Raw genomic sequence first — 12750 nt, 5'->3', positions numbered from 1 at the left:
CTGAGCCATATCAGTCAGGGTGCAGCTTTATTTTCAATATCCAATAACTGGATACAACACAAATGACTATCAATAGATGAATGGATAAACAAACCACAGTTCTGCCATTTAATGGAATATGTCTCAGCAATAAAAATGAACAAAAACACATGCTAAAATGTGGATGGATCTCTAAATAATTATACTGAGCAAAAGAAGCCAGAATATGTACTGTCCTATTCCATTTATATAAAATTCTAGAAAATGTACACTAAGCACATCACTGGTTGCCTAGAGTTAGGAGGGGTGGCAATGAGGTTGGAGGGAAGTACTACAAAAGGACACAAAACACTTTTGGGGAAAAAGATGTATTTGTTAGCTGATTTGTGGTGATAGTTTAATAGGTGTATGCATATATTAAAATGTAACAATTTGGCCCTGGCTGGTGTGGCTCAATGGATTGAGTGTTGGTCTGAGAACTGGAAGGTTGCTGGTTGGATTCCCAGTCAGGACACATGCCTATGTTGCAGGCCAGGTCCCCAGCAGGGGGCGTGCAAAAGGCAACCACCCATTCATGTTTCTCTCACTCTTTCTCCTTTCCTTCACCTCCCTGTAAAAATAAATAAGTAAAATCTTATTTTTTTACCAAATTATACATGTTAAATGTGTGCAGTTTATTGCATGCCAATTATACGTCAATAAAGCTGTTAAGAAAAATTGACACTTGATTCAGTTATTGAAAAACTTAAAAAATATATATAGTATACACACATGCAAACACACACACATTTACAGTTGTCGTGATCTGAAATCTGAGATTAACCTTACTGGGCTGCAATTAAGAGCTGGCAGGGATCTGTTCCTTGAGGAAGCTCATGAGAGTATCTGTCTCCTAGCTTTTTCCAACATCTAGAGGCTGCCTGCATTCTTGGGCTCCTGGCCCCTTTCTCCATTTTCAAAACCAGCAACATCGCATCCTGAAATTGCTCTCTGACTCTGACCTCGTTTCCTGCCTTCCTTTTCCATTATAAAGGACCCTTGTGATTACATTTGGTTTGCCTGGATAATCCAGGGTAATTTACTCATGATAAATTCAGCTGATTAGCCACCTTGATCCCATCTACAACCTTAATTCTTTCTTGAATAACATAACGTTCACAGGTTCCCAGGACATGCATATCTTTTAAGGACCATTATTCTGCCTATCACAGTATACCTGGAACAATTTGGGTATGTGAATATACTTCTTCAAATGTAAATTCCATGAAAACCAAATACAAACCAAGTATATTTGATGAAAATTTAATATCCTAATTGAGATATTGTTGGGAACCGCCCTGACTGGTATCAGAAACTGAAACCCCCGCCTAGGCTAGGCTAAGGGAACGCCCTTGGAACCGTGAGCCGGCAAGGAGACAAAAGCTTATCTTCCTGGCAGGAATGCTGTTTCTGCTGCTTTGTTCATAACTGAACCCCCCAAAAAGCTTGGTCGGTTAGCCAAAGACGGGTAAGATTCCCCACGGGGGAAAAACCCAAGCCAGGCACGATCACTTTGGGAGGCCCCCCCAAAAGAAGGACTTGGGGGGCTGCAGCAAAAGGGGGGTGATGGACCCTCACTCCTCGGCTTTGACAAAGTCTGAGTTCTCAGCGTCCGGAAGAAAATCTCCTTATCTCTCGGTGGCCTTAGTTCCCGCGCTCCACCTAAGCCTGAAACAATGACGGGGAAGTACAGCTCGGTACTGGGAAGTGCGGATTTCCCGGGGTGATCAGGCCTAAGAAAGAACATGTAAATTACTGTGAAACCTTCTTTGTTTAAGAACGCTCTCAGTTGAATGAGGAGGGTCTTAGGAGGAAGCTAGTTTGTTCCTCAGCCTTACAGCTCTTTGACCCCAACTCAATAGACCGGCAGAGTTCTTTGTTTTATATGTTCCTTACTTCCCCTAATGAGTATTGTACGTTACCTGAGTTATTATGCAAAATGAGCCTAATAAAAGCAGGTATGGACGGTGGATCGGCGCGCTCCCCACTAGGGGGGGTGGCCATTCTGTCCCTACTTCCCCACAGAAACTAGTTTGTCTCTGTGCATGTGTGTTTTTTCTCGCGTATTGTCGAGCCATCCACAGTGTGCCGTGGTCACTGCTAGCCGGTGACCCACGCGCAACAAGATATACTATAAGTGTATGCCAAAGACTTAATATAAAAAAGTAAAGTATCTCACTAAATTTATATTGCTCACATATTAAAATGATAATTTTTGCATATATTGGGTTAAGTAAAATGTATTATTAAAAAGACATGGGACTTCTGGCCAAGATGGAGGCATAGGTAGACACACTGTGCCTCCTTGCACAATCAAAAGAAGGGCAACAATAATTTAAAAATAACAAAACAACCAGAACTGACCGAAAATCAAACTGTATGAGAGTCCGACCACCAAGGAGTTAAAGAAGACACATCCATCCAGACCTGTAGGAGGGGTAGAATCAGGCAGCTAGGGCAGAGAGGACTCGCAGCTGGGCAGTGGCTGGAGGAGCAGGTGGTCCAACAGTTGCATGCAGATAAACCGGGAGAAATACTTGGAGAGACAGACCACACAACCCACAGCTCCAGCAAGGGGAAATAAAGCCTCAAACCACTGATTGAAAACACCTGTGGGGGTTGAGGTGGCAGTGGGAGAAACTCCCAGCCTCACAGGAGAGTTTGTTGGAGAGACCCACAGGGTCCTAGAATGTACACAAACCCACCCACACAGGAATCAGCATCGGAAAGGCCCAATTTGCTTGTGGGAAGCAGGGGAAGTGACTGAAAGCCAGCAGAGGGCAGAGAAAGAGCCATTGTTCCTTCTTGGACCCCACCCCCACATACAGCATCACAACCCAGCAATGTGGGTTACCCTGCCCTGGTGAACACCTAAGGCTCCTCCCCTCACTACATAACAGGCAAATCAAGACAACAAAGAAATGGCCCAAATGAAAGAACAGATCAAAGCTCCAGAAAAAAATACAACTAAGCGATGAAGAGATAGCCAACCTGACAGATGCACAGTTCAAAACACTGGTAATCAGAATGCTCACAGGATTGGTTGAATTAGGTCACAAATTAGATGAAAAAATGAAGGCTATGCTAAGTGAAATAAAGGAAAATGTACAGGGAACCAATAAGTGATGGGAAGGAAACTGGGACTCAAATCAATGGTGTGGACTAGAAAGAAGAAAGCAATATTCAACCAGAAAAGATTGAAGAAATAAGAATGCAAAAAAATGAGGAGAAGCTTAGGAACCTCCAGAACATTGTTAAATGTTCCAGCATCCGAGTTATAGGGGTACCAGAAGGAGAGAAGGAAGAACAACAAGTGGAAAAGTTAGTTGAACAAATAATAAAGGAGAACTTCCCCAATCTGGCAAAGGAAATAGACTTCCAGGAAGTCCAGGAAGCTCAGAGAGTCTCAAAGAAGTTGGACCCAAGGAGGAACACATCAAGGCATATCATAATGACATTACCCAACATTAAAATGAAGGAGAGAATCCTAGAAGCAGCAAGAGAAAAGGAGGCAGTTACCTACAAGGAGTTCCCATCAGACTGTCAGCTGATTTCTCAAAAGAGGCCTTACAGGTGAGAAGGGGCTGGAAAGAAGTATTCCAAGTCATGAAAGGCAAGGACCTACATCCTAGATTTCTCTATCCAGCAAAGCTTTCATTTAGAATGGAAGGCAGATAAAGTGCTTCTCAGATAAGGTCAAGTTAAAGGAGTTCATCATCACCAGGCCCTTATATGAAATGTTAAAGGGATTTATCTAAGAAAAAGAAGATAAAAAACACATATAGTAAAATGACAGCAAACTCACAATTATTAACAACCACACCTAAAACAAAAACAAAAAGTAAGCAAACAACCAGAGCAGGAACAGAACCACAGAAATGGAGATCACATGGAGGGTTAGCAACAGGGGAGTGGGAGGAGGAGAGAGGGGGAAAAGGTACAGAGAATAAGTAGCATAGATGGCAGGTAGAAAATAGATGGGGGGAGGCAAGAATAGTTTATAGGAAATGTAGAAGCTAAAGAACTTATGACACATGGACATGAACTAAAGGGGGGGAATGTGGGTGGGAGAGGGTGTGCAGGGTGGAGGGTAATGAAGGGGGGTAATGGGACAACTGTGATAGCATAATCAATAAAATATATTAAAAAAACAAATAGGAAACTGAGGCTCAGAGGGAATTACCTTCTCTGGTTACTAGCTAGTAAGCAGTGAAGCCAAATTCCAGCAATCTGCCATTTTTCTCTATTATGCAGGATTCTGGCTGTCCATGGCTGTCCTGACACCTACAAGCCTGGACTCCTAACCAAAAATGTTAACATAGGCCACACACAGGGTTGCTCACAGGGAGCCCTTGGGTTTGGGTGATCCCTGCTTTCTGAATTTGTCATCAGTTTTTCTCATTTTATTTTATAAGCCTTCTTATGCTTCTTGGAGGTCTTCTATTTAGACCCCATTCTAATAATTATAAGAATCTTGTTTCTGAGCATTTAGGTAGCACTGATAACACCATCACCATCACCTCCCATTTGCCCAGTGTTTAATGCAGTGGAGCTCCAAGTGGGAGCAAGTGGACTTCAGTGGTCCACCCAAATCTACAGCTACTAGGTGGTATAAATGGGATTTGAACCCAGGTTCTCTGATTCCAAATATTTTCTTTCCATTATAATATGCAAGCTTCCATTCCATGTTGCTGAGTATGAGTTTCTCCATCTGTACAATGGAAATTAATTACATCTGCCCCTGTAAGGTTGCTGTGAGGCTCAAAGGAAACTGTGTATGTTTATTCAACAAGTTTCTATAGAGCTTCTCCTACATGTCAGGCACTGAGGACACAGAAGTAAACAAAACAGACAAAATCCTGACCATGATGAACTTACATTCTCATAGAGGAAGGCAGTCAATAAGCTCTTTCCCAACCATCAGACACTTTATAAAAACAATGAAATCTTTTCCCACTGAGAATCTAACACAGGAGTGTCAAACTCATTTTCACTGGTAGTCACATTAGCCTTCAGGTTGCCTTCAAAAGGCTGAATGTATTTTGGAGTTGAAATTACATTTGGCCCTTTGAAGGCAACCAGGAGGCTGATGTGGCCCCCAGTGAAAATGAGTTTGACACCACCGATCTAACACAAGGCTGTGTCAGAGTGCTCACTCATTCATTCAATCAATTTTTTTAACCTTTGTTTCAAACTTTATTCTCAGGCTTCTTCAGCTTAATTAGCTGCAAAAATGATTTGTGTAGAAGCAAAAACTGAAGAGAGCTGCAGTGTCCAAGAGGCTAGGGCTTAAAAATATTAGAGATCTAGATTTTATCAGATCGATAAACAAAATTTGAAAAAGCAGTCATTATATAAAATAGCAGCTCCCAGTAACTTCTTCAAGTTCATCTTCTTCAGAAGTTGACTCAATTCAGTTTTCTTCATTCTTGGAAGCCTCATCAAAATCCTCCACAAGATCTGGAACTTCATCATCATCATCCTCTCCTGTAACAAGTGGTGCTTTTCCATCCACAGATTGTTTGGGAAGAGCTTCAGCAAGTCTTCTTAAACTAATCAGACTGTCTGCACCAAGCTGACTTAAGATGCTAGGTAGCATTTCTGTCAGCTGCTTTATCTTAGCATGGCCCGCAATGGTAAAAGTGTTTACTGCCAGAAATGCCTGAACTTTAGGGTTGTTAAAGTGGATCACTGTTCCTTGGTTTGTGAACATATTTACCCCTTCAATACCAGGGATATTGTTTACCCCTAACTTCTTTAAGGAGAACTGAAGTTTTTATCATCTGCTGTAGCTGTTCTGTGAACCACCTTTTTCTTTCTACGAGCAGTGCCTTTCCCACCAGTGTGCCCTAGTGCCTGCAGTTTGGTGAGTTTCTCTTGGTTCATGATAGTTTCTTTCATCTTGTTGGAGAGAAAACAGGGCTGCACTGGGGATTAGGGTTGGTGCTCAGAGGGTCTTGGGCAGACCAGCTGACTCAATTACTTTTTTATTCATTTATTCATTCACTTATAATCATCAAATATTACTGAGCATCAATTATGTGTCAGGCACTGTGCTAGGAGGTGGGAAAAAAGAAATGATAACATAGATTGGGGCTCCACCCAAATGAAGTTGAGAATGGAGAACAGACATTAGACTAAGTACATGTTATGAAATAAAAGTAGCAATATCAACAGCAGCAATAATAATAACAATTAATAACGATGACTTCTTGGTTGGTTTGAGTAGCAGTGTACAACTTACGAAGGACGCTCAGTTAGAATTTTCTAAATCAATTCCAGATGAGTTGAATTTATGAGGTCTAGATGTCAAAGAGCATCTGAGGCAAGGGGTGGACTCTGATCAGTCCGACAATATTTTAATTATGTTCCAGATAGTACTGAAATAGGGCTATGGTGTGTAGAGTCTTACATAGCTGAAGTGGTAAGGTTCTGTGGGCAGACTTTAAGCAGCAGAATAAAGAGCTGCTTATTAGCAGTCTTACTCACTTATTTCAGTCTTCAGGTGCTATGGCAATACACCCATTAATAACCTAGGCCTGATCCCAGCACCCCAGTTTCCTTATCTGAAAAATGGAGACAATCCAGGCACCTTCTTCAGAGGCGAGAACCCAAGGAACCAGCTCATGAGAGCACTGTTTTTTCTTTGATGGGCAAGTTTGGTAAAGAACAGCCTGCAGAATGGAATGAATGGCTGCATGCTCACACATTCTGTGTGACCTTCAAGCTTTGGGGTCAGACAGTCTCTCCTCCCTCCCCCGCAATTTCTTCTTTATTACAGATTTCTGGTTTCTGATTGTCCAATATTAATTAATGTTCCCTCCTACAAGTGCATCTCCTTCCCCATCCATCTTGTCTTGTCTCCTCTCAATCCCAAGCTTTTAGTCTAAATTAAATCAAACTTTAAATCAATCTTCTTTCCCACTGCTGCTCTTACCATCACTTATTCTCCTGGGGAAAAAAAACCCCAAAAACAGCCTACTCTCAAAGTGATTTCTAAATCGCCTCTGCTGCATCAGCCACATGGAGTAGGTACAGATCTGAGACTGCTTCTGCAGGTTGTGGGCATCACCTCCAACTCTTTTCTCTCCTGTTGTTTCCAAGGTTCTTACAGGGTGCTTTTCTAGGCCACAGGGGTTGTCAGGACAACAGTCTCACCTGAGTGGTCTTTCTTTCTCCAACCTACCCTCTCAACCTCTGCTGGTATTATTGTGGAATGATTTCCATCTGAAGGCCAAGTCTAAGCCCCTAAATCTTCATAGCACCCCCCATCACTGCCGAATAAATCAGGACCCAGCTTTTGGGTGTGACACTCAAGCCCCTGCACACCTAGCTTCTGATATCACATCTAAAATTTGTGTCCCTGTCAATGCACTGGGCTTCACATATGTACTTCAGAGACTGGGCTGTCCTTGGACTTGAGATGTAAGACACACAACCTCCTGTCCCACTCCCACCCCAGTTCATTTTAAACACATATTATGAGCACCTACACTGTGCCAGGGCCAGCTCTGCAAAGGCTGGCTGGGCTCTGAAGCTCTGTCTGGAAAAGGGAATGCTTTATCTCCTCCTCTGATGCTCTTTCTGGTTACTTGAGAAAGAACTCTTTAGGCCTGTTCATTCCTTTTTTGGCTTTAGTTTTTCTTTCCCTGTTTAAATTAAAAACATTTTAAAATATGGACTTAATGAGTATAGTCTTGGTGTGACGAACTAAAATAGTACAGATACATCTCACATTTTTTGATGATGACCTCATTCTTTATGACCTCCCCACAGCGCTACCCTGCAGCTTTGATTTGTTGTGGTCGTATTCTGAAGTTTTATTTCACTTTGTAAGTTAAATTTATATTGAAAATATAGGTTAAATAATCAAATGGTTATATAAGTCTTGTTACAAGGCAACTTCTTCCTCTTTCACCATTTCTTTTTTTTAATATATTTTATTGATTATGCTATTACAGTTGTCCCATTTCCCCCTTTCTCTCCCCTCCACCCTGTACCCCCTCTCCCACCCACGTTCCCCCCCCTTTAGTTCATGTCCATGTGTCATACTTGTGAGTTCTTTAGCTTCTACATTTCCCATACTATTCTTGCCCTCCCCCTATCTATTTTCAACCTACATTCTATGCTACTTATTCTCTATATCTTTTCCCCCTCTCTCCTCCTCCCACCCCCCTGCTGCTAGCCCTCCATGTGCCCTCCATTTCTGTGGTTCTGTTCCTGTTCTAGTTGTTTACTTAGTTTCTTTTGGTTTTGCTTTACGTGTGGTTGTTAATAATTGTGAGTTTGCTGTCCTTTTACTATACATGTCTTTTCTTTATTTTCTTTTCTTAGATAAGTCCCTTTAGCATTTCATAAAATAAGGGCTTGGTGATGATGAACTCCTTTAACTTGACCTTATCTGAAAAGCACTTTATCTTCCCTTCCATTCTAAATGAGAGCTTTGCTGGATAGAGAAATCTGGGATGTAGGTCTTTGTCTTTCATGACTTGGAATATATCTTTCCAGCCCCTTCTTGCCTGTAAGGTCTCTTTGGAGAAATCAGCTGACAGTCTGATGGGAACTCCTTTGTAGGTTACTGTCCCCTTATCTCTTGCTGCTTCTAGGATTCTCTCCTTCATTTTTTACCTTGGCTAATGTTATTATGATGTGCCTTGGTGTGTTTCTTCTTGGGTCCAACTTCTTTGGGGCTCTCTGAGCTTCTTGGATTTCTTGGAAGACTGTTCCCTTTGCCAGATTGGGGAAGTTCTCCTTTATTATATGTTCAAATAACTTTTCCACTTGTTGCTCCTCCCCTTCTGGTACCCCTATAATTCGCATGTTGGAACATTTAAAGGTGTCCTGGATTCTCTTAAGCTTTTCCTCGATTTTTTGAATTCTTATTTCATCATGCTTTCCTGCTTGATTGAGTCTATCTTCCTTCTGGTCCACTGTACTGTTTTGAGACTCAGATTCCTTCTTTTCACTATTGGCTCTCCTCCGTGTATCTTCCTGCATATCTTTTATGGTAACCTGCATCCTTTCATCTAAATTGTGCCCAAAATCAACCAATTCCATGAGCTTTCTGATCACCAGTGTTTTGAACTGTGCATCTGATAGATTGGCTATTTCTTGGTCGCTCAAAAGGATGAGTCCTGGGGGACTGATCTGTTCTGCTGGAAACATGTCTTATGTCTTTCCCTGTCTCCCTTTTCGGTCTGGTCGCTCTTGTTACGGTGGGGGGGCGGAGCCTTAGGTGTTCACCGGAGCTGGGCACCCCAGTGGCTAGATTGTGACGTTATACGTGGGGGCAGGGGCAGGGGTGGGGGCGGGGGCGGGCGGGAACAATGGCGGTAGTTCCGTTCTGGGCTCAGACACCTCTTCTGGATCCTGGGCCTTGAGCTCCTCCCTGGTCCACAATTGCTGCCTCACTGGGTCCCCCAGCCGCAGCTTGCGCACTCAGGGATCACCGCTGCGTTCTTGCGTCCCGGATGGCTGTCGCACCGATTTTGCGCCAAATTTTCCCCGACCTCCGTGCGCTGCTGACCCGCGCCAGCCCCAGGCCCGCCCCGCACCCACCCGGCTCGTTGTCCCCTACCAGTCTGGATGTACGGGTGTACTTCAACTTCTTGGCTGTCCGACTTCCATTCAGATAAATCCTCTGCCAGTTCTGAGTGATATTATGACTGTAAATTATTGTTGTTCTATTCTTGGTTGTGCGAGGAGGTATGGTGCTGTTACAGGGTGCAGCCAAGAGGGGGGACCCCAAATGGGCATTTGAAATGGGGTCCGGAACTTAGGGTGTCCAGGAGATTTTGGGATGTCTCCATCCCCCCACCCAGGGTGTGGGTTGGGGGAAGGGACAAATGGAGCAAGGCCATTGAGAGCTGTTTTGCATAGCAACAGCCTTGCAGCTACCCTCTGGTGTGGTCATTTAACATATCTATAGCCTTTGGCTGGTCGCTTAGATATGTTAAATAGCTGTGATCATCTCTGAGCCAGGGGAATGGAAGTAACTTCCCCACCAAGACGTGACTGGGGGCAGATCCCCCCAAGCTACAGTGCCTGCGTGGGAGCTTGGAGAAGATTGGCTCCAGGACACGGGGCCACACCTGCCCAGACTCATGATGGCAGCCCAGTAAAGCTGGAAGGATATGAATTCTGGCAAGTGAAGCCGAGTGTGGGAGGAGTCGGAAATGAGGTTGCAGAGGAAGATTGGCCCGGGGATTTAAGACCCAGACTTGGCGGCCATTAAGGAGAGAACCACACGGCTTTGGCGGAGTGGGGACTCTCCCCTTCCCGCAGCCCTGAGAAGGAGAGAACCATGCGGCTTTGACGGAGTGGAGACTCCTGCATCCCAGAGAGAACCGTGCTGCTTTAGGAGAGAGAACCACGCGGCCTTGACAGAGTAGAGACTCCTGCAGCCCTGAGAGGGAGAACCACACGGCCTGGACAGAGTGGGGACCCCCACAGCTTTAGAAGGGGAACCACCACCTGGTTTTAGCAGAGATCCCGGTGACTCAGCTGAGGGAGCCGGGAACCCAGGGAGGTCTCCCAGTCGAGATGGAGGACTAACTGGGAAGAACCAGAGGACTGCCTGAGCCATGGACTTCTATTTCCTTTCCTGAGATACGGTACTCTGGACTGGGCAAAGGGGGGAAGGAAGGAAGGACTGTGTCTGTTTGTGGGTGTTTTAAGGGACTTTGGGATTTTGATGAAGACATTAGGTCACTACTTTAAGTTTGTATAGCATTAAATAAACATTTCCTTTCCTTTTCACGAATCTCTGGCATTGAGAGATGTCTTTCCTCTGGCAGCGGACATGACGGACCTGGGGGCCTTTTAAATAATAGTATATTGTCCCAGGCCCCCCCCCCCCCTTGTCTGTTCTGTAAAAGTTTGTCCACCATTTCTCCATCTTTCCGGAAGTCCCCCTCTTTCACCATTTCTTGAAACTCAAGTCATCACCTTTAGCTCTCTTAGATGAGGTGTCTTTCTTTTTTTAGGTTTATTTCTAAATAATATGCTTATATTATTATGTCTGGATTTAAAGTGTTAGGCATTATTTATGGAATTTGCAGAACAAAAGGTTGAGAATTTGTTTTATTTACTCCTCCCCAGCTCTCCCTGTCCTCTACTCCCCTGTGACTTCCTCAACCTCCAGGTAACTGGTTATTCAGTTACTAATCAGTGTTTACACTCCCACCCTGGGAAATTTAATTTAATGGAAGCATTTCTCTAAGGATTCCTTCCCTGTGTTTGTGTCTGTCCTTCCTATATGATTCTTCCCTCAAATGTCTAGTGACCTAAAGCTCTTCTGAGGGATAGCTCTCCCAGTAGCTGAGCAGAGTTTGGAACACAGCAAACCTTGGGCTGTATCATGGGAGGCCCTTGGTGTCAACATGTTTCATTTTTTGTCTTCCTGACCTGTCAGGTTCCCCAGCGAAAACTTTTCATTTCCTTCCTGAGGGTAGTTCTAGACTTCTGGGGCCTGGGAGTCAAATGTGGGATGCAGATAGGAGAACTAAGTGGTCAACACATCAATTTCTGTCTAACCTGCTGTTTTCAGTATCGTCTTTCTACCAATAGCTGGGCCCGTGTCCTCACTCTGAAGTGCCTCTCTCTCATACTTCCCAGAGAACAAACTCCAGTGTTACATCCCTGGGGGACAGCAGCTACAGCTTTGCATGAGGTTGTTCAGGACATTTGGGATCTAATTGCTTCTTAAACTGGCTTCTAACAAGTCTTCCTGTTTTGAGTTCCTTTCCCCACCTCATTTCCAGAGATATCTGGTCTGGCCAATTGCCAAGTCTTTGGTGGGAGTGGTACTTTGAAAACCAGACAGATTGTGTGCCCTCCCCAGTGGTGGCCTGGAATTCAGCTCTGTAGGGTCTGCTAAATCAGCTTCCTCTGTCCACCTGTTTTCTAACATCCAGGTGCTGCTGCTGCTTCCCCCTGTCCTTTCTACATAGGTGTGGTCATGCCTTTACTATACTTGACTGGAGTTGGGTGGTTTTTAAACCTGTCATTCTTAACTGGAAGTTTGAATTTAAGTTTTGTTTTTCATATTAATTTAGGAAGTATGGACTGTGTGTGTTTCGCCTCTACTTGTATAGATTTATCCCTCTCTCATGCATACACACCCTCACTCGCTATCATTTTGTTCTTAAGTTCTAAGTTTTTTTTTCTATTGCACTGCTGCCATGTTATTTTTGAAAAATTTTTTAAAAAGATGGATTACAATGGGTATTGTTTTCTTTGTTTATAAATCCTCCAGAGCTATGTATTAAGAGCATGAAAGTTCACAGCTGCTCTATTTTCTTGGTAGGTTGTTATTTATCTTATTTTGAAAGATTTGACTCTCCCTTTTTTATTGTGAAATATTTTGATTTGTTTCCTTTTGTTTTTATCACTTTAACTTCTATTTTTATTTGATTTTGATGTTGCTAAATCAACTTTCTTTTTTCTCAAATTTCTGGCTAACCTTTTTTCTATTGTTTTGTTTTTCACCTTTTTGTTTATTGCTCTCCTTTTTAAAGCCAATTTTTCACAATCTTTTAAGAGACAGACGAATCTGACCTATTCACATTTAGTATGACAACTGAAATGTTTGCACTTATTCCTTGCTATCAAATTTATTCATTTTTTCATTTTCTATTTACCTTTCTCTCTTTTTATTTTTCTTCCCCACCATTTTCTGCCCATTTGTTGAACTGTCACATTTAATTTGTTACACTGTTTCCATCTTGTGTT

The 12750-nt window shown here is 43.2% G+C and overlaps 2 protein-coding genes across 2 annotated transcripts in view; both read right to left on the bottom strand.

The window, feature by feature from the left end:
• ARHGAP22 (Rho GTPase activating protein 22) overlaps nucleotides 1-12750 on the bottom strand; it is a 162831-nt gene that overhangs the window by 106557 nt on the left and 43524 nt on the right. The gene's annotated exons all lie outside the window — the stretch shown is intronic.
• LOC123821110 (transcription factor BTF3-like) lies at nucleotides 5319-5852 on the bottom strand. Its single transcript, XM_045842413.1, has one exon. The coding sequence runs from the start codon at nucleotides 5729-5731 to the stop codon at nucleotides 5432-5434; it is 300 nt and encodes a 99-aa protein (XP_045698369.1). The 5' UTR covers nucleotides 5732-5852; the 3' UTR covers nucleotides 5319-5431.

Source organism: Phyllostomus hastatus, unplaced genomic scaffold, assembly GCF_019186645.2.
Source record: "Phyllostomus hastatus isolate PE091 unplaced genomic scaffold, TTU_PhHast_1.1 phas_contig_38, whole genome shotgun sequence".
In the NCBI taxonomy this organism is placed as follows: domain Eukaryota; kingdom Metazoa; phylum Chordata; class Mammalia; order Chiroptera; family Phyllostomidae; genus Phyllostomus; species Phyllostomus hastatus.
This window is presented reverse-complemented; position numbering and strand designations above follow the sequence as displayed.